A 22,356-nucleotide genomic window follows, 5' to 3' on the forward strand; every position below is an offset into this window, starting at 1 on the left:
GTATGACAATTGTTCATACCACTAACTGGAAGTCAACAACTACAGCATTTACATTTGCATACCTATACTGTTCATACTACTCAATGGAAGTCAACAACTAAATCATTTACATTACATACCTTTATTCCCATTCTTTGCAGTAGCTCCTAGAAGAGTACCCTTGTACTTGTTTGTAACGAAAGTACCATCAATAAACAGCATAGGCCTACACCATCGAAAACCATCAATGGAGGCCTTATAACATATAAAGATCCGCTGGAAACGAGAACCATCCTCGCCACAGTCAAGCACACAATGAGACCCGACATTGCTGGCCTTCAAAACATCAACATACCAAGGCAGGTGAGCATAAGACAACTCCTCATCACCATGTAAATCCTTAGTAGCCGACTCCTTCCCATACCACGCAACATGATAAGGGACATCCAATCCATAATTTTCTTTCAAATCAGTAATTAGCTCAATAGGCCTTACCAAAGGATTGCTACGAACTTTATCTTTGACAATTGAAGACACCAAACGAGACCCCATTGCCTTATTTCTCTTCTCACGGATCAAACCACTACAACTGTGTACATTATTTAAATTCTTAATATAGAAAAATCCATTTACATTAGACTTAACAGCATGCACATTCCCCTCACAGCCATTTGATTCCTTCTTAGCACACACAGCAGTAACACGACGAGGCTCATTCTTCAAATACTTCATCTTAAAACCATTCTCAATCGCGTACTTAGCCAACTTATCACGGAATTCACAAACTCCACCCTCAAACTTCTGACCCTCATGAGTAATATAACCCTCCCAATCAGTAGACAAATATTTACGCCCTCCACAACTACCATATTTGCCTAAATATTCATTTCCAAACTCACTGCTAATACCATCAAAATCCATACTCAAACAAGAAGAAGAAGCAGCACTTGAATCAACAATACTACCAGTTTGACTTGAATCTTTACATGTATCCTCATCTTGTGAAAAACTGTAATTGTTAGGAGCAGACTCCAACAAAAAAGGAGAAGCAATCATGTTCGTATTAACAGTTTGAACATGATTCACTACAGCCTTATCCCTAACAGCAATGTGAATTAATTGATCCTTCATCAGTCCACATACCATAAACATGATTTTCAAATCATCGTCCGATTCCAACAAACAATTGGAGCAATCCATAAAAGAGTACCTCAACTCAAAATGACCTAACTTAAGCTTAAACCTACTACACAACTCGTTGGACAACCAATCAAAAGTAGTAGTTGAAGACAAAATAAGCATTAAAGTTCCAGCACCATAGGTGCACTTCGCCACTCTCGAATCATCCATATATATCTCTACAAAAAAAACAACAAACAAAACAAAAATGACTACTAGTAATAACAGTGGATGCCGAGTGCATTAACAGTGAATTATAGTCGACTCAAAAACCAATAGCGCATAAACAGAAAAAACACGAATATACTCAGATTCAACTGAAAAAGCATACCTCAATTAAATCGAATAACACAAATTTTTCACCACAGCTCAAACCAAAACACAAGAGCAAATCCACAATCAAAACGAATCTGAAATCAATCCAAATTATAAACAAAAAGAAACGAAAACCTAATCAGCAACTTAATTAATCGAGCATCAAATCACCAAAAAGCAGACTACAATATAATCGAATACCTCCAAAAACGAATATGAATTCACAAGAAAAAATCGAATACCTCAAAAATCGAAGATCACAGATCTCACCAAGCTCCAATCGAGTCTCATGCAGCGCATATCAATCCAAAAATCACCAAATCAAACAAGAAAGAAAAAGAAATTGAAGCAATAGAACTCCAATCTACGCCATACTAAGCTCAGAAGAATCGAAAAAGAAGATCTGGAACCACATCATACTGAGCTTCGTTCGAAGAGGTGAACGAAACTCGTTTCGTTCAAAGAGATGAACGAAGCTTCCTTCGTTCGAAGAAGTGAACGAAGCTCGCTTGGAATATTCGATCTGCTGAGGCTGCCAAACAGGTTTCTGTTACGAGGTCACCAAATTTCAAGAAATTCCTATCCTAGCTGGCGAGTTTTGGGCATGTTTCAAAATATTCGAACCAAAAGGTCAAAAACGTAATCTAACATAGAAAATAAAATACAAAAATCGACAGCTTTCTACAATTGGGTGTGTTTTGGGTGTGTTTATATGTATTAAATCATGTAGGGTATATTTATAGTTTCATGTCTACAATTGGGTATTTCACTAATTTTGTATTAAAGGAACCCCATTATCCATTTCTTTTTCTCGTGAAGCAAATACAATAATATATTACCAGTCACCCCCGTCTTGATGTTTTACTGCTTTAAAGTACTTTGAGTCTGATTGATCCCCAAGATCAGCTACCAGTCCACTGATATGTGGTGGAAGTGATCGGTTTACTACTAAGAATCAGCCATGGCTTCTTCTTTACCGGGTCAACTCGTTTTTCTCTTAGAGAATGGACATCATGTGTGGGAGGACCAATCTCTCATCAAGTGGAGGAAGAGAGATGCACATGTCCCTTTACGTTGCCATGATTCAATTGAAGGTGAGGAACTAAACCCATTCCAATTTCAGTTTCGTATTTGGATTAAGAGTGTTTTCATGTTGCTGGAAGTTTTGCTTTGTTTCACGTTGTCTTGTTAAATTTTGGTTAATGGAGTTTTTGGTTGCTGGAATTTTGTAAATGTTTGGGATATAACTGTTAAGTCTGTTTGATTCAGAATCACATTCAATCTTCAGATGAAGAGTTCTATGAAGTGGGTTTATGATCGTGAATTAGGGGATTTCATGTGATAAAAATAATATGAAGTACTCATGTAATGCTAGTATATTATAAATGCATTTAGCTATTTTCTTTATTATAAATTTCAGGTTCTACATGCAATATTTATTGGAAATGATTTAGCAATGTCATTTAGATGTTTCGACTTCGCAAATTATACAAACACACACTGAGTATATATAATAATTATGTATAAGCAAGCTCATCGATTGGCCTGACACATTTTGAATTTTTGTTGGAGTTTTGTTGCATTGGTTTTTGGTAAAAAATCATTTTTCTCAAATATGAAGAGTGAATAGGGAAACATGGTATGCAGTTGTGAATATGTGTAGAATCTCACATTGTTCAGAAACTGCATCATGGTATGGTATATGAGCTTGAGCTTGACGTTGCATCTTGCCATCAAGATGAGCTTTTGGTATAGGAACATGGGACAGGAATCTTGTACCTATTCCCAAGCCTTGAAATCACGAAACAAGGTCTACATTATAGGCACGTAGAGGGTTTCTAATTGGTATAATGGTTTGGGTCCATGATGCGGAACCCCCCCTCTCTAAGTTCTGTGTGTTATTTTATCTTATCATTGGCTTGGAATCTTACTTCTTTTCTATTTCATTTAGAAGATATCTGACATTCGTTATGTGGTGTAGGATCTCTTAAATACTGGTATGAGCGCAACAAAGTGAATTTTCTGGTATCCAACTCTGCTGTTTGGGATGATGATGCTGTTCCTGGAGCTCTTGATAGCGCGGCTCTTTGGGTCAAGGACTTGCCTTTTGTGAAGTCTTTGTCAGGCTATTGGAAATTCTTCTTGGCTTCCAGTCCTAGAAATGTTCCTGTAAATTTTTATGACACTGCATTTCAGGATTCTGAGTGGGAAACCTTGCCAGGTAAGCATATATGTATCTTTCACTTTTTCTTGCCTTAAAATCTGACAAACCTACACATATATTTGGTATGCTGTGTTAGAATATAGCAGTGATAGTTGTTTCATAAAATCATTAATGAAATTTGTTTCATTGCAAAATATGTATCTATTCCTGCATGCCAGAAACTTATTGCATCGTTTTACTTCAACTACAAGTTTTCTCTGCGCTGTTTCTTTATATATTCTTATTTGCAACAGTGTAGTATTGCATTCGAGGTAATTTTATGGCTAAGTGAGAGAATTTTGAAGGCATGTTTAGTAACGTGTATGAAATGTTTGGGTTATAATGAGGGGAATTTTTTATTTTTTATTTTTAGTTTTTTCTGTATTTCAGTTAGCTTATGTAAGAGTCAGCTTCACATGAGAGTTGGGGTCCAATCTTAACTTAGCTTCAAGGAAAGGAAAGGAAAAACTTCCATTTTATTGCTTGTTGGCTACTGGTTATTCTCATAGCGGATTTTCGCTATCATAAATCGGCCTTTTATTTTACTATTCGTTTTCTTTAAAGAGAGACGCATATGCGTTAGCGAAACTGTTCAGTAAGCGCCACGCACAAATAAGTCAGTTCTTTCCAGATAATAAATTGTGCTTTGAACTATAGGCGCTAACTGAAGCTTGTATAATTGTGAAAATTCTTTTCTAAGTGCTTGTACTATGATTTCATGATTCCATATTTATTTTATTTTATTTTCCTCCAAAATAGACAATTTAAGAATACTTTGATAACCTTATTCCTTGTAGTGTTTTGAGCTTTAGCAATAGCATATGGAACAAATTTATGAATGATTTATGTTATAAATTTATCATGATTTTTCATATCTAACACATGCAATTATTATCCAACAACCGTGTCTCATTATTTTGTGTTCTCTCATGGAACAGTTCCTTCAAACTGGCAGATGCATGGATTTGATCGGCCTATTTATACAAACGTTGTTTATCCATTTCCACTTGATCCACCTTTTGTTCCTGTGGACAACCCTACTGGCTGCTATAGGACATACTTTCACATTCCTAAAGAATGGAAGGGTATGATCCATTTGATTGCCTTGCTGATTGTAGCTGATTACTATTTATTGGTGCTTTTTTGTTCTTTTGTTTTTATTTTTCTTTGTTGTTCCCTTTTACATTATGCTTACTGATCAGTATTCTATCAAACCTGTGCTACTTATATCTTGTATGCATCGAAGTAAGTTTTATTTTCCACTTTGTAATGTAGCCATTTTGAAATGTAATATATAGCGCAATATGACCTGAATTTGTGTTAATGATTTGAAATGTGACTAATAGAAGTATTGCCTCACAGATTGGATTTTCTGCTGTATGTACGTATGAATGCATGCATGCACCTATATTACAGTCACAGACACACACACACACACAAAACTGACATTTCCATGACATCCCTCAACTCTGTTGATCATTCTTTCTGTGGGCAAAATTTATATGACATGTTTACCATTTGACAGGTCGCAGGATTTTGTTGCATTTTGAAGCTGTTGATTCTGCATTCTGTGCATGGCTAAATGGGGTCCCGATAGGATATAGGTAATAAATACTTGTAAGAACTTTTGTGAATTATCATAATTATCTTGTAGATGGATGCTTTTATGCTATACCTTATGTCATACTTCCATTCATGGAGTCTTCTCAGCGTGTGTTACTGTTTTCTGAACATATACATTTTACATGGAATTTATCTCAGTCAGGTATATGTTGACAGATTAAGATTGCGCACATTTGTGAATAAGAGATACGGAGAGTGAGTTTAAGATGCTCATGGAGGATCTTCTTTCGCAATCTACTATTTTTCACTTTTCTCTTTCGCAACATACAAATTAAAAGTTAAATATAAAATGCAAAAAGAGAGAGTAACCCACATGGAATATAAAGAACATAAAGTCCCCAACTCTTAAAGCTGAGTAGGGATACTGTTTTGATGCTGATAAATAATTTATCAAGTAAATACAATAATGTATATTGTGCTGAGAGTCTTTTGCTACCATATGGTTTAGAAAGAAAAGGGGCATTTAATTGTTAATAACTTAAAAATGAAGCATGGTGAGTATGACATGACTCAGTTATACTAATTACCAATCTTTGAACATGGCTTCCTTTTTTTTTTCTTTCCCTTTTTTCTGTTAATATATTGTTTATCATACCAAGAATATGTATTAGCCTTGAAAGGAACTTTCTTTAATAAATGGTCCAGCCACTGAATGATCTGACTTAAATATTTTGTTTCTTTTTGGTGGTGGGGAAATTCTTGGGAAGTTTCAATTTGAATTATTTGATGGTTGTTTAATCAGTTAGGAATTCGGATGTTAGTAGAGTCTTGTTTACTTTTTCACAAGTAGAAAATGAATCCTAAGCATTTGAGATGGTCATATGTGCACTTGTCGGTTTTGTAACCTGTATCACCAAGTACATACAACTATATCAAATTGAAGATTGTTTTCCGCTTATAAGGGATGCATGGTTTGGTAGGAATCCCCTGTGAGGTACGTTAACAAACTTTTCAATATCGTGCTAGGTCAGTCAGGACAGTAGACTTCCTGCTGAATTTGAAATCACTGATTATTGTTATCCATCTGATATGGACAAGAAAAATGTACTAGCTGTTCAAGTATTTAGATGGAGTGATGGCTCCTACCTTGAAGATCAAGATCATTGGTGGTTATCTGGCATTCATCGTGACGTGCTTCTTCTTTCCAAGCCACAGGTCTTTATTGTCTTCTTTCTTGCCTTTATATCCTCTCTTTTAATTACAATTGGACTATATGCAATTGGTACTTCTTGGAATTAGTACATAATTGGTGACTGGGGACAAGCATGTATACATTGATGATTTGCATGGCTACTTTTCTATCATAAGATCACTCCATCTCTTTGCAAGTCATTATTGTTCTTCCTTTCCCATTTTGCAAAATCGACACATTGGAGGCAAAGAATTAGGACAGTTAATGCTATAATGTGTGTATGGAAATATGACCTAGTTCTTCAATGTTCTAAGCCATATTTTATTTTGATTACACATATCGATTATCTAAATTATTTCCTTATTCTTTAACGTAAACTGGTAACGTGCTGCTACCTGTACTTGAGCATTGCATAATATTAAATCCTAAAAAATAACTGATGTGCAGGTATTCATTGCAGACTACTTTTTCAAATCAACTCTGGCTGAGGATTTTTCTTATGCAGACATACAGGCAAGTATTTATCAATTGAGGATGGATCTTTTTGTTTTTACAAAGTAATAAGTATAAACAATATTTTGCAGTTTTGTCTAGATGGTTGACCTGTTGCACATAACTGGACAATAATTTGTAACCCATTGAATCATATGATAAACTCCAAAAACAATAAAGGATACAGGAAATGTCTTATGTGCTTAGGTTAGAGAAATTCCTGTCTGTTATGGTTTTTATTCGTACTATCTGATTATATGTGCATGTGCTCACTTTTTTTCTTCTTTTGAGTATCGCAATGTCTGTTAATGTAGACTGTCATTGATTTATCAGTCAAGATTTTGGAATCTACCCTTATATCAATGTGCAATATGATGGGATTATGTTATCTTCTCAGTGCTATTCCTCTACATTGAAAACATTTTAAAATATTGTTGTCTTGCACTTTTGACCAGGTTGAAGTGAAAATAGATAACTCCAGAGAAACATCTAAAGATAGCGTTCTTGCAAACTATGTTATAGAAGCTGTATTATTTGACACTGCGTGCTGGTACAGCATTGATAGATATGCTGACCTGCACTTGTCTAATGTGGCTAGTATAAAGCTTAATCTCTCATCCAGCACGAGTCTGGGGTTTCATGGTTATTTGCTGGCAGGGAGACTGGACATGCCGAGGCTTTGGTCTGCAGAGCAAGTGAGGAATTATTATTTTTTGTTTCTTCCTAGTTTGTTCCTGAGCTAAAACCCTTTTAAGCAATATATACTTTCTTGCTTAGTGATATTCTGAACTTTGTTGAGTCATTGGAGTTACCAAAAATGTCTGTCAAGTGCTGGAAGTACCCTGGCACTGGGAATATTTTAGGGTGCTGCACCGTTTAACCTAATGTGTATGTTTGTGTGTGCTGCACCGTTTTGTTTATATAACTTAGTTTGCTTTTCTCTTCTAGACATGTGGGAAAAATTGGTCAACTGTAAATATCATATCTTGCTAAATTATAACAGTCTAAGAGTAATTAGATTTTTCTCATTCATATGACTCCAGAGTTTGTGAAAATTTCTTTTTAACTTAAATTTAATTCCTTAAAAGACCATGGTCGAGTCTTCTTTCTACCTTGAGCTTCAATGGAGTGATATTGTGAATACTATGTAGGTGACTAGAAACTTTCCCCCTTACCTAAGCATTAGCTAGCATTAAGGGTTAGTCAAGTCATGTTGAAAGTATGGCTTTGGTACTTTCTTGCTCCATATAAGCATAAAGTAGATGGAGGGCTCAAACATAATAGTAAGAAAAGAAGTTTTGAGAAAAACAAAAAATATACATTAGATAAATCATGATATGAAACTAAAAGTTTTGTGGCCCCAATAACAAGAAGTATCTAAAACCTTGCATTGTACATTTGGTGGTTTTTTTTCTTTCTTTTTCCTTCTTATGGGCAAACGCTAAAGTATTGTACATTATCTTGGGAAAAGAATATTAAAGTATTCAATCATATGGTTTATTATCACTATGTAACACAGTGCTCTCGGTTATTAATTAGATGTTTTTATCTTCTCATCTTTCATATAAGATCAAACAGTTTCTTGATGAAGATAGAAGGAAAGACAATAAGTTCTCTGAAGAATTTCAGGAACATTTTTTCAGCAGAAAATTCAAAATTTTCTAGGAAAATTCTGCAAAATTTTCTGCTGTTTGGTGGATTTAGAGAAGTACTTTCGAGAGAATATTTTCTTCATTTAGCAGCAAACTTTGTGTCTTTTAATACCATTTCCTTGAGCAACTTGAAAATGTAATGCTTTTGGTGATTGCTTTACTAATGTTAAATTATGTGAATCTAGGGTTTAAATTTATCTGCTCTCATTCCACTTCTTTATTATGCCTGTTCTTCAAAGGGAAAATATGATGATTAAAAAGGGAAAGTGCAATGGTGGGGAAGAGTGGAAGTGGTACAATTCACTTGTTCGAAAAAAAAAAAAAAAAATTATGACCATATTTTAGAGATTCAATAAGAAATAAAGATTGCAGGCTATCTATTTAATGTTGTTGACTGATGATTCGTTTCCCAGAGTTTATGTTACAGTATTTGCTTTTGAACTCTTTTCCTGTGTCCAACATACATATTTCATAACTGATTGTTTACCGTGTGCAGCCAAGCCTCTACACTCTTGCTGTTACATTGAAAGATGCATCTGGCAACCTTCTGGACTGTGAATCATGCCTGGTAGGCATACGGCAAGTATCAAAAGCCCCCAAACAGCTGCTTGTTAATGGGCATCCAATAATAATAAGGGGTGTGAACAGGCATGAGCATCATCCACGTCTGGGGAAGACAAACATAGAATCCTGCATGGTTAAGGTAACACATACTTTACTTCTCCTTGTCTGTTCTCTGCTAGCCAAGTTGATTTGCAACTGGAGTTGATGGTTCTTGGAATTTTAATCACTATTCTGTGTACAGGATTTGGTTTTAATGAAGCAATACAATATCAATGCTGTGAGAAACAGTCATTATCCCCAACATCCTCGTTGGTACGAGCTCTGTGATTTGTTTGGCATGTACATGATAGATGAAGCCAATATTGAAACCCATGGTTTTGATCTTTCTGGGCATGTGAAGCATCCTACTTTGGAACCCAGCTGGGCTACTGCAATGATGGACCGTGTGATAGGCATGGTTGAGAGAGACAAAAATCATGCTTGCATTATCTCTTGGTCCTTAGGGAATGAAGCTGGATATGGACCTAATCATTCTGCTTTAGCTGGTAAACCGCTGTTCTTTTATCATATCCATATTTTTGTCCAGCTTTGAAGGAACTTTTAGAAAATGTTATTACTTTGTACTTGTTCGAGAATTATTGCTTCACCTCGACATATTTCACCTAGAAGATATATTCATTTTACATAAGTAGACAATGGGAATCATTTTGCGGCTTTAGTAAGTTACCTTGAAATGATGGTGATGGATTTGGGTTCAAAATTTTGAAAATAAGGAAGTGATGGTCAGAACTGGCGTTCATCTGGGAATGGGCCTTACTTTAGGGAAAGTGAATATTTTCAAAAGAAAGAAGCATGCACTCTAATTTTGAGTAATTGATATATAATTTATTATACTAAAGTTGAGTAAGTAAGTTAACATCACCTTTTTCTATAATTTGGGCAATATTCTATCTTTGTATTTTATTTTTCATTTTTAAAAATGTTAGTGTTTCTTATGAAAAATAATTATTATTATTATGATCACCCTCAAAATTTTGAACAGTATAATTGAAGTTGTGTGTAAGGCATCTCTTCCCAACCCCCCCTCGGTTTCATATCACTCATTGTTTTCAAGACCTTGTTCACCTGAATTTAGGCTGGGTTCGTGGAAAGGATCCCTCACGGCTGGTACATTATGAAGGGGGTGGATCCAGAACCTCATCCACAGATATTATATGTCCCATGTATATGCGGGTCTGGGACATGTTGCAGATTTCGAGAGATCCAAATGAAACACGCCCTTTGATATTGTGCGAGTATGTATATTTTTTTACTTTTCCCTTTTTATTGTTGTTTGAGCATAGTTTGTTGGTTTACCATTATTCCCAATGTTTGAAGATGAGTCAAATGTTATTTATATTCTGGCACTTCTCACCTTTGGGCCCCTCCACCAATAGAGTCCAACATGCGAAATTCAACTTATATACAGAGGTTGCAACCAATCCAAAAAAAAAAAAAAACCAGGAGGTTGCAGTTTTTGCTCTACACCTTTATCAGGATCTCTTGCTCTAATACCATGCAAAAGTTTGTGTTGCTTTACCACTGCTCCCAAATTCTTAAGCTATTAGAATTTGGGCCAAATGTATTCTAACCTGCTAATTTATTTTGTAAAGTTATACTAGATACCTCTGTTTATGCTCATGGCAATGCAAATTTCTTCGCTTAAAAGTTTGAGAAATAATGGCAGGTATTCACATGCAATGGGAAACAGCAATGGGAATTTACATGAATATTGGGAAGTAATTGATAGCACATTTGGTCTTCAAGGAGGCTTTATCTGGGATTGGGTTGATCAGGTCAAGTATCCTTGCTGTTCATAAGAAATGCACTGATGATTTATCAACATTACATTAAATATTGAGTTTCAAGCCATCTTACACTCTTGAAACCCCTTTCCTTTAATTTATTGGGCATAACCACATAACATCAACATAAAATTGAAACTGGTAAACATCATCATCATTTTCTTCTTCTTATCCCCCAACCACCAACCACCAACCACCAACCCCTAACCTCTCTCTCTCTCTCTCTCTCTCTCTCTCTCTCTCTCTCACGAAATCTTTGTTGTTCAGAACCACAAATTACATCAGGGGGTAATAGATTTTCTCTTTGTATATAGGCCCTATTGAAGGATAATGCAGATGGTAGTAAGCATTGGGCATATGGGGGTGACTTTGGTGATGTTCCTAATGATTTAAACTTCTGTTTGAATGGCCTTACATGGCCAGATCGAACTCCTCATCCAGCACTGCATGGTAAGTTGATGATTTATGTTATACTTACAAGTACCTCTATCCTTTGAGTTCTTTAAGATAATATTTGTACGTCATTTTTTAATTTATTTTCATGTCTCTTTTCTTCGGTTATTGTTTTCAGAAGTCAAGTATGTGTACCAACCAATCAAGGTTTCATTTAGCGAAGAAACACTAAGGGTAAGTTCACATAGTATTTGCTTTCATTTTATTTTATTATTTTCCGGAATACTTCTTTACCTGAAATACACCTTGCAGATAACAAATACCCACTTTTATAAAACAACACAAGGATTGGAGTTCAGCTGGGATGTTCATGGGGATGGATGCAAACTTGGATCTGGAATTCTACCTTTTCCGTTGATTGAACCTCAGAAGAGTTATGATATTAAGTGGCAGTCAGCTTTGTGGTATCCTCTATGGACTTCATCATCTGCAGAGGAATATTTTTTAACAATAACAGCTAAGCTTTTGCGTTCCACACGCTGGGTTGAAGCTGGTCATGTTATCTCATCTACCCAAGTCCAGTTGCCTTCCAAAAGAGAAATTGTTCCTCACGTAGTTGCTTTTGCTTAATACCCACTTTGACAATAAGAATGAAGTTTACATGTTTTGTCATATAAAAACATTTTTACAATTGGCCTTGATTTCCAGGTCATCAAGACTGAAGATGCTGTGTTCGTCAGTGAAACTCTTGGGGATAAAATTAGAGTCAGCCGACATAGCTTTTGGGAGATCATATTTAGTGTTCAAACGGGAACAGTTGACAGCTGGACGGTATTTTACACCATTGTTATTTTCATTTTTTTTGTTGATAACACATTTTTCTTTATAAAACCAAAGTTATTTTAAGAATGATTTCCCTCCAGGTTTTATGATTGTAGTTGCCTGGTTATTGTTCTATTTTCTGTTGGGATAAGCATTGTATGATTTTTCTTTTTTGTTCCTAAGGATGTTCCGTCTCATGTAGATTGAGACTTCATCATCTACCGAACCTCTTTGCTTATTTGTTCCTAAGGACGTTTCTTTTTTGCTTATTTGTTGACGACCGAACCTCTTTGATTGTACTTCTCAATTTCATTAATACTCATTCTGTTTCCTATTTAAAAAAATGGTAGGTCAAAGGAGTTCCTTTGATGACGAAAGGCATATTTCCATGCTTCTGGCGAGCACCAACAGATAATGACAAAGGAGGAGGTGCCAGTAGTTATTTCTCCTTATGGAAAGCTGCTCATATTGATAACCTTCATTATATTACCCAAAGCTGTTCTATACAGAATAAGACGGACCATCTTGTGAAAATAGCTGTGGCTTTTCTTGGTGTTCCAAAGGAGGAGGGTGCTTTATATAAGAGGAAAAAGATAAAAATTGAAGTTGATGTGATTTACACAATTTACGGTTCAGGAGACGTTGTTGTTGAATGTAATGTAAGACCAAGTTCGAACCTTCGACTTCTGCCACGTGTGGGAGTTGAGTTCCATTTGGATAAGTCAATGGATCAGATTAAGTGGTATGGAAGAGGACCATTTGAATGTTATCCAGACAGAAAAGCAGCTGCTCATGTTGCGGTCTATGAGCAGAAAGTGGATGACATGCATGTCCCTTATATAGTTCCTGGGGAATGTTCAGGTAGGGCAGATGTTAGATGGGTGACATTCCAAAACAATGATGGTTTCGGAATGTATGCATCAGTGTATGGCAGCTCTACGCCTATGCAAATAAATGCAAGTTACTACACCACTGCTGAGCTTGATCGGGCAACGCATAATGAAGATCTTATCAAAGGAGATGACATTGAGGTAATTTATTCTACATCATCAATCCATATCTTTCATTTCAGTACCAGTAGATTGTTTCTGGACATCCATTATGAGTAATATACAGAGGATGGTTTATGGTTTAGGGTCTAGGGTTTATGGTTTACTGTGTTACAGGTTCATCTTGATCACAAGCACATGGGCCTGGCTGGGGATGATAGTTGGTCGCCCTGCGTCCACGACAAGTATCTGGTTCATGCTGTTCCATACTCATTTTCAATTAGGCTGTGCCCGATAACCCCTGCAACCTCTGGCCAAGCCGTGTACAAAACTCAACTTCAAAACAAGTAGGCATGACGGGCTCAAGAACTGGGTAATGAGTACCGACTGATTGACAATGTATGTGGCCATGAAATAAGATGTCTAGCTCATTTGCAACGAATAATATAAGGGCAAAACTTATCAGTCTGTAATATTCTGATTATGAAACATTTGTATTTAACAGTGCTTTTGTCTGAAGCATTTTAGTGGTGGATCATGCCTACTACAATCAATCTAAGCAATTTAGTATCTTCCCTCCTATTTGTCACTTTACTTAACCAATATACGCAGCGGGTTGTTATTTTTGTTGAATTCTTCCCATAATAAGAATGCGACCGCATTCCTATGGACGTGGCAACTTCATGAGATTAGCCATCATTACATATGTGATTTTGTAACTTTTTCCATTTAGAATTAAAGCAAGTTTTGGTATAATTTTAGGGATTCTGAGACTTTGCATTTAGAGGTTGTGCATTTTCCCGCATTTCATTAAATCCAAACCATTCTAATAATCAAACATCTTAACATGACACATCATTAAATTTGGGAGAAATTTTTTTTTTTCCCCCTCCAAAGCTCACACGTTGAACTGACCATTAATGTTAACATCAGTTTTTGAACGTTGTCCTTCAGTATTGAAACCGTGATCGGTCAGGAGTAAATACCATGAACGAATAATTGTTGAATCCATTCACGATTATCCAGATGCTTGTTTCTTTGGTTTTAGTGAAGCAACTGATGGTGTCAAGTCATTGATGACAGGACCCAATCTCAATTCCGCTTTGGAATTCGAGTCGGACCCTGTGCGTGTCCGACACCTGGCCGATGTCGGGCACAAATGACCTAATTGCCCTTCTATGCAAAGCACGATAAAATAACAAGATTAACTTCTACCGAAAAACCGGCAGAGTTTTCCTTGTAACTGGCTCAACACCAAAACATTTACACCTGCCAAACAAGTATAAATATATATAACCAACTGCCAGCATACATATATATACATTCCAACATTTCAATTCTAAGTCTAGGGCAAAACATCAAAGCGACTACTAAGAATTTACAAAGGAGTCAATCCTTTTACAAAACAAAAATCCTACATCAAAAGAAAGGCGCGGAAGGTGGAAAACGGCCCAGTGGTGGATTCGCAGGATTCAGGGGACCGTAGTCCACCTGTTCTGCATTACTCGCTCCACACGAGTTCGAGTACCAAGGAACTCGTGGGGCAACTGTCAAGCATGCTGACTAAACCGAAGGCAATCAATATAATCTGAAGGCAACATTTAATATCTGGGTACAAGGTGGTTTAAGAAAATATAAAGTTTATGTAACCTTTCAAATTCTGCTGCCATTTATCTGATAATTAACTAGAATTTCTTTTCCTATATCCTTCAAAGAATATTCTACTCGGCAGCATGCAAAATAAAATAGTCAAAAGCATAAAACAGCTTATAACACTAATCTTTGAATAAAATTTATTCAAGATCAAATACTGTAACTGAAATTGAACTGCTCAAATTCATTTATAAAAACAAAGAGTCCACTCACTGGTAGTCCGAGCTTGCTGGACCTTTTGAAGGTCCCTCATGCGAGTCAACTGGTGCCCGGGTGCCTGATTCAATGACCATAATATTCTATTAATATAATATAATATTAATTTAAAAACCCTGACCCCGGCTACTACAAGTACGTGAGTCAAATTAAAGTTATTCCTATGCTCATAAAAGCTTTCCTTCCACTTCGACTAGTTTAGCAGTATCTTGGGACTCAAAAAGCGCTAAGTCCCAAAACGTCAATCTGGGACCCCACGGGTCCATAACCTCGCAATTATGATCCAGAAGCCGCTAGAAGGTCCAATATATCCAGGACACATGTCCCGAGGGTTTGGTCTAAATCGGACGGTCGGATTGATCACGATCGTACAATCGCATAATTTCTAAACCCTAGCCCTAAGGTCCGTGATTTCGGAGTATCCAGGACTCCGATTCACAATCCGTCGAATACTACACGATTATGAAATTATTTAGAGTAACATATCTGAAAAAGACTACGATCCAACAGCTCAACAGTATTGAACCCGAAAATCGCACAATATGTAAAATCCTTTCGAGGCTCAAACGGTATCCAAATTGAGATTCGCGAATTCCTTCGCACTCGTGACAACCTAAGGATCTCATCAAGACACAATGCCACTTCACTACCCTCACCCACGCACCGCCACACGCCGCGGCAGTGCTGAGTGTCTAAATCGATTACGCATTGCTGGAAAATCTCAAAACCGCGGCTCCAAACTCCTACCCTAGGTATAACACCATATTTGGAGCCACTTTTGTTCTTGGAGCTACCCCAAAAACTGACCGAAAGTGGCTGAACTCGGAGGCCGAAAACAGGTCGAATTTCCAATTCGAAAATCAATTATCTACGCTGAGAACCGATTAAATCGTACCAACAAGCAGCTAGAACAGCTCGAGAGGTTCAAAATCCATACCTGGCTTGTCCAATTTGGTTGAGAAATGAGGGAGAACGACGGCCATGAAATTTCGATCACACCCGCTCTGATTTCTACAGTTTTCGGCGGCTAGAGTGGTTGACGGTGACGGAGACCGGGTGGGACGAGAAGAGGAGGAAATGGCGGTTCGAACAAGACCGATCTCTTGGCCGGTCGTGGCTATGGCGCCACAAAATGTCGATCGGGGGAAGGGTAGTCGCGACGGGAGATAGAGATAGAGAGAGAGAGAGAGAGAGAGAGAGAGAGGGTTTTAAAATCTGATTTTTCCTAATTACTGTTTTGCCCATAGTGATATTTTAACCATATTTTCTACGTTAAGGCTCTGATTCGAGTCCACTTCGTGTTACGAACTCGTTTCGTCGTGCTCTACGCAACGGTGTATGTGGAATTGTCAAAGGGCAAAATTATTCCAAGGGCAAAATTATCTTTTCCTCTTAATAAATTACTAATTAAATATTAATTTAGGTTTGGGTTATTACAATTGATTCCAAAACATTAGGGTGTTATAGGCCAAGGTAGAGCAGACAAACTTATTATAATCAAAACAAGCTTGATTATAAAGGACGTTTGTCAAATTTGTATAATGTAATATACATATATATATGTGTTTATGATTCTATGAACAAAATATAATGATAATCGTATCTCTGCATCTAAGAGGGTGCGAACAGTCAAACAAAATAGGAAAATATTCAGATATGCTCGTATTAGCTCATATTTTATTCTTCTCCAATATATCTAAATTACTATAGGAAATAAATCTCTATTACAATAGGACTAAATAATAATTGGTAAGTAACCAAAATTCTAACTTAATAAGGAACCAAAATTCTAACTAAGTAAGGACTCGCCAACACGAACCACAACCATTAAAAATTGAAGGCCCCATATATCAAGGTAGTGAAGCAAACCCAAAGGAGAGAGCTGTAAGATTCCACATCAACCAACGGAGAGGGGATGATGTGCCTTATATGTGCACACCCGCATCCATCTAGCACGAGACATTTTGGGAGCTCACTAGCTTCGGAGCCGTAGGAACTTTGAAGTTAAGCGAGTTGAGGGCTAGAGCAATCCCAGGATGGGTGACCCACTGGGAAGTTGCTCATAAGCTCATAGAAACAAAACCGTGCGGGCAGAGAGGGGGGCCTAAAGCGGACAATATCGTGCTACGGCGGAGTTGATCCTGGGATGTGACAATTTGATATCAGAGCCACTCTGTCGTGTGGTGCGAGTGTGCCGACGAGGACGTCGGGCCCTTAAGGGGGATTGGATTGTAAGATCCCACATCAACCAACGGAGAGGGGATGATGTGCCTTATATGTGCACACCCGCATCCATCTAGCACGAGATCTTTTGGGAGCTCACTGGCTTTGGAGTCGTAGGAACTCCGAAGTTAAGCGAGTTCGGGGCTAGAGCAATCCCAAGATGGGTGACCCACTGGGAAGTTTCTCGTGAGCTCCCAGAAAGAAAACCTTGCGGGCAGAGAGGGGGCCCAAAGCGGACAATCTCGTGCTACGGCGGAGTTGATCCCGGGATGTGACAAGAGCACCCAAAACCATTCAAAATTGAAGATCCCAGATAAGGGCAATCCTGAAGCACAAAATTTCAGGGGCCATGAGAGAAAGAAACATGCTCAAACTGACGTTAACGTGTGTGAGTTTGGGGGAAAAAAAAACAATAACTTCAAGTTTAATGACGTGCCATGTTTTAAGACGTTAGATTATTAGAATGGTTTGGTGACAAGACCCATCCCAAATTCTCCATTGGAACCTGTGACAAACCCTGTTGCCTGTCCGGCATCTAACCAATGTCAGGCCCACTTACTAAAATAACTCTCTTCCATGAACAACAACAACAGAAAAAGAGTCCAAACTTCTGTCAAAACTTTTGCAATCCCTCCTGAAAAACGAATAAATCCTAAAATTTTCCACTAGTAAAAACAACACATTAAATATCTCAACTGGCAGCACACACAATGCTAAAGTACACAATTCACAAAATAGGCATCCGACATCAATTTCTACCCTCCATGGACAATATTAGAGCAATATAAGAAATTCTTAATTACACAACGGAGAGTAATTTTCAAAGGAAATAAACAACATAAAAGTCCTACGATTGAAGTCAGAAGCGCGGGAAGAGTGGCTTGGATTCATGAGTCACGTCAAACTACGGCCTGAGGGGAGCAAAATAGAAATTGTGAGTGGACAAAAATAAAGTTTGAAAATAGTTATGATCAAACGTACTAACCCCATCGTTTTATGAAAACAATGTAAAACCATGCAATAAAATCCATTATTATAATATAGTTGAATTTGAAATCATTGTAATCCCATAAACCCGATATGGCATAGAATATAATCATCAAACAGGACCTTTTTCCTTTAGCCAACCCCTTTCCTAGACATATGCTTGTAAAAACACAATATACAAAGAAAGTGCCTTATAAATATATAAGTATAAAAATGTATGTATGTATATCACTACATCAGCAACAAGTACCAAGGGAAACAATCCAACCCGAGGACTGTTTTGACTAGATATAGGATAGAAACGCATTACCCTATGACTACAGACGAGCAGTCCAATCGGGGGACTATTGCTCCCCAACACACACGGCGAAATCGCATCACTTACGCTTGTAGATTGCCTCGCCAAGGGCCTGCAACACATCCCTCCAAGGGTGCTCGGGTCCCGACACACCTATGAAGAGTTATCGTGTGTCGAATGTATCCAAGTATCCAATAACATGGGAGGTACATATAATGGTGCAATCAATACATGATATGCCTAAACCAATATTCCAAAATCATAGCCCAACACTATGTACCAATTCCCAACCAAAAAAAAAAAAAAAAATAATCCAATTTCCAATAATCATCTCCGAAATCCATATTCTCAAATTCACAATAATCAAATTCATACACATCCCGATAAAATCATAATCCAAAATCCAAAATCCATTTACTTTATAACTAACAATAAATTCTAGTAATCCCATAAGGTATTATAAACCCATAGTTAAGACATATATCAAATTCCATAATCCCAATAAACCAAAGAAGTCAAGTTCTAAATCAAATCTCATTTATACACGCAAATCCATATTCAAAAAATAATGCTCATTTAAAACAATGTCTATTCATAACAAGTCCAGAGCTGCTCGACCTTGAGAATGTCTCTCTTGTGGAGTACGTGAAGCTTGAGTACCTATTTGAAAGAACAATAAGACTTAATCAATAAAAGTATCCAACCATAAACTTTATCTTAAAATTCTAATTCCCGGGACTCAAAGTGTGTGTACAACTTTTAAGGAAGTTCTTATGGGTCCGGCAAGGGCTACTAAATATGTCTTGAGGATTTGGTCTTGATCGAGCAGTCAGATCTAAACCAATCGCACAATCGGTTTGCCTAATCCTAAAATTAGTGATTCGGAGGATCCGAAACTTCGATTCTCACTTCATAAGTTCCTACACGATCATAATTGAAAATGAAACAGTTCAAATGATCCGAATCTATCGAACTCAGGTATAACATAATAGGCGCAATATCCGTTCGATAATTAAACGATAATCCGAGCATACCTCATGCTCAGGACGATGTGGTGAGTATTTAAACTCAAAAGGCTACCACAAAGTGGCCCACGAGTTCGATCTAAACATTCCTAAAAATTCACAATTCTACTTAACTTTGGAACAACTCAACAATCAACAAAACCTCAAAAATATAACCTCTAAAACAAACATCTTGAATATTTACATCACTCCTTTGAATTGGTCTGAAATCCTCAATTCACCTCCCAAGGAGAACAACCACCAAAACAACAATTGGCAACAACGAAGCTTGTTTAAGCTTTTACGACTTTCGAGAGGGCTAAACTTGCTGGATGACTACGAATTTTGGATATGTTGTAGACTACAGAATTCTCAACAACTTTTGTCAGGAACTTTCTTATATGAGCAAGGGAAATCGACATGCAAGATAGAATTTGAGCCTACATTAACAAAGCAGACAAGGATGAACATGTTACACTTAGACACGTCTTAAGATGGCTATACTTCTTGGATAAAGTTTAAATTTTGGCATATTAGAGCCACGACATAGATAAACAACTTTGATGAAGGGAAATATGCCATTAGCGCAGAGGAAGGCTACATGCAAGAGTTCATAAGTTCACACTAGTGTGAAACCAACAGACAGGAAGTAAGAGAAGATTAGTCTCACCTTGAACATGATTTAAGGTAGATAGGCATCTCCAATTTAGATGACATTATAATGTCAAAATTATTTGTTTAGATTACTATGCCAAGATTTGAATAACAATGAAATGAAAATCAAATGAATTTCAAATGATTCATTGCATATAGTCATTTCAAATCCATTCCAAACGACGAAACAAAGCAAAGAAAAAAAAAGGTGATTTTATTGGCACCCCAGTATTTGCTCTTTGCACCCCGTACTATTTTTAAACATACATAATCTATTATACCCTTGTACATAATTACCATTTAGAATTTTAAAAAAAATTTAAAAATTAAATTAAATTTGCTTACTGTTGAGGCCTAAAAAATCCATGGTTCGGCCCAATTAAATTCTCGGCCCAATGCGATACCTTACCAAGAAGAAACCCGATTTGGGCACGTGAAAGTTTGTCATATGCGCTTGCACACATGCCATGCCAAGCAAATAAGCAACACGCCATGCTACAAGCTTAAGTGGGCCCAAGCCACGCCAGATGCCCGGAGCTTGCTTGAGTGGGTTGTGGTATGGATGGTAATAAGTTGACATGAGGCCCATTGATGGGCCGAGAAATGGAATTCCCGGGGTTGCTTGGGAGCCCCGGAACTCAAGCCCATTTCTTAGGCCCAAATATGTGGGTGAGCACAAAGAGAGAAAAATAGCTCATTACTTCAACCAAAATAGTCCGTTAGCTCAACCAAAATAGCTCAACAATTGATGAAGTTAGCCTATTCACTTGATAAACCAACTTGTTGTCCTAGAAGGCCCAAGCAACTCAAGAAAATATATGCAAAATCTCCAGCACCTAGTTGAAAACAAAGGCCACGATGAAAGCCAAAATTTCCATGTGTGTAGGCTGCTGGAAGGCTCCAGCACATGGGAAAGAACAATTTCCAAGCACAAAACGCTCGAAGAACCAAGGGATATTAACGTGCAAGCTGCCAGGAAGAGAAGCACCCTTCAAACCAGCATACATACCCGAATTCCTTCCCTCATCAGACCTGGCCATGGAAAAAGGAAAGAAAGAAAGGAATGAGATGGCCGGGAATGGAAGTCTCCCACTGGAACAGCTGCCGGGAAGGGGGCCTTGAGCTCCCAAAATTCCTGATTTTGTGCAAATAAACAGAGAAGATTTTGCTAGAATAAGATAAGTCAAAGAAGGGGAGGAGAAAGGAAGGAAAAAGCTTGGCCAAAATGGATAGAAACCATTAGGGTTTCTTGGAAAAAGATGGCTTCCAGTGGCTATAAAAGGGGCCTCTTCTACCCAACCAAAAACCAACTCAAACCTAGAGAGCAAGCTTCCTCTCTTACCTATAAAAACCTAGCAATCTCGTGTACTATTCACCCTCCTTCTCCATTTTCTTCTTCTGGCAGACTACTTGCACATCTGACAAGCTGCCGGAAGAACATGGTTCTTTCTTTCTCTCTTCTTAACCAAATCAACTTGCAAACCTCTTCTTCCTTACCTTAAACATTCCCCTTTATCCCTAGGAAGCCATATTTTCCTCTTTGGTGCTAAACTCAGGCTGATTTTGCTTCCATGCCACAAGCCTTTCATGCCAAGCTAGAAAATTTATCTGTAAGCATCAAGAAATTATCTGTAAGTTGCTGTTGTTCTGGTTGGTGAAGATAGCCAAGATGCTTCTTAAGGCATCTCAGTCCTTTCGAAGCATTCTTAGGGCTTGATCTTCGAACTCAGGCTCAATGGGCAATTTCATCCATCTGCCTTTTACCGCAGCCCAGCCTGTTTGTAGCTGCCGGAAGAAGAAAGCCCCTACACTTACTACACCCCACATATGTTTTTGCAACCTTAGTTAGATATTTTTTTTATCTTGTATTTATTCATGAAGGGTAAGATTGAAGTTAGACAGGCTTTAAATGAGGTATGAGTTCATTTTTTGGCATTTTTCAAGTTTAGGATTTCATGATGGTTGTTGGTTGCATTTAGCACATCAGTATCGAACGCGATAGGTAAATTTGGTGGGATGCCACCGAAACATTGCACCTATTTCAGTTATGTTTGATCGTAGGACTTTTATGTTGTTTATTTCCTTTGAAAATTACTTTGGTTGTGTAATTAAGAATTTCTTATATTGCTCTGAT

At 37.4% G+C, this 22,356-nt stretch overlaps 2 protein-coding genes and 1 long non-coding RNA gene across 4 annotated transcripts in view; 1 reads left to right on the forward strand and 2 right to left on the reverse strand.

Moving 5' to 3' along the window:
- The window catches only part of LOC117617468, a 1,100-nt gene extending 200 nt beyond the window's left edge, over positions 1-900 (reverse strand). The window contains exon 1 of the mRNA XM_034346846.1: positions 120-900. Coding sequence (XP_034202737.1) covers positions 120-900 — 781 coding nt within the window. The remainder of the gene's footprint in view (positions 1-119) is intronic.
- Positions 901-1,024: 124 nt separating this feature from the next.
- Positions 1,025-2,242, reverse strand: LOC117617644. The gene is made up of 3 exons (XR_004584367.1): positions 1,716-2,242; positions 1,490-1,568; positions 1,025-1,337 (listed from the first exon to the last, which is right to left on the reverse strand). It is a non-coding gene; the product is annotated as an uncharacterized LOC117617644 (long non-coding RNA).
- A 48-nt stretch (positions 2,243-2,290) lies between these two features.
- On the forward strand, positions 2,291-13,813 carry LOC117617643 (beta-galactosidase-like). Of its 2 annotated transcripts, XM_034347103.1 has the most exons (17): positions 2,291-2,567; positions 3,455-3,694; positions 4,615-4,761; positions 5,202-5,280; positions 6,271-6,454; positions 6,879-6,944; positions 7,379-7,618; positions 9,072-9,278; positions 9,381-9,684; positions 10,275-10,434; positions 10,866-10,974; positions 11,298-11,433; positions 11,555-11,610; positions 11,689-11,988; positions 12,085-12,207; positions 12,549-13,229; positions 13,365-13,813. In XM_034347103.1, the coding sequence occupies exons 1-17, from the start codon at positions 2,435-2,437 to the stop codon at positions 13,536-13,538; spliced, it is 3,339 nt and encodes a 1,112-aa protein (XP_034202994.1). In that variant the 5' UTR covers positions 2,291-2,434; the 3' UTR covers positions 13,539-13,813. The 2 variants fall into 2 exon arrangements, with proteins under 2 accessions (XP_034202994.1, XP_034202995.1); XM_034347104.1 differs by lacking the exons at positions 2,291-2,567; positions 3,455-3,694; positions 4,615-4,761 and having other exon boundaries at positions 5,265-5,280; positions 6,266-6,454.
- The last annotated feature ends 8,543 nt before the right edge of the window (positions 13,814-22,356 follow it).

Source organism: Prunus dulcis, chromosome 2, assembly GCF_902201215.1.
Source record: "Prunus dulcis chromosome 2, ALMONDv2, whole genome shotgun sequence".
NCBI lineage: Eukaryota > Viridiplantae > Streptophyta > Magnoliopsida > Rosales > Rosaceae > Prunus > Prunus dulcis.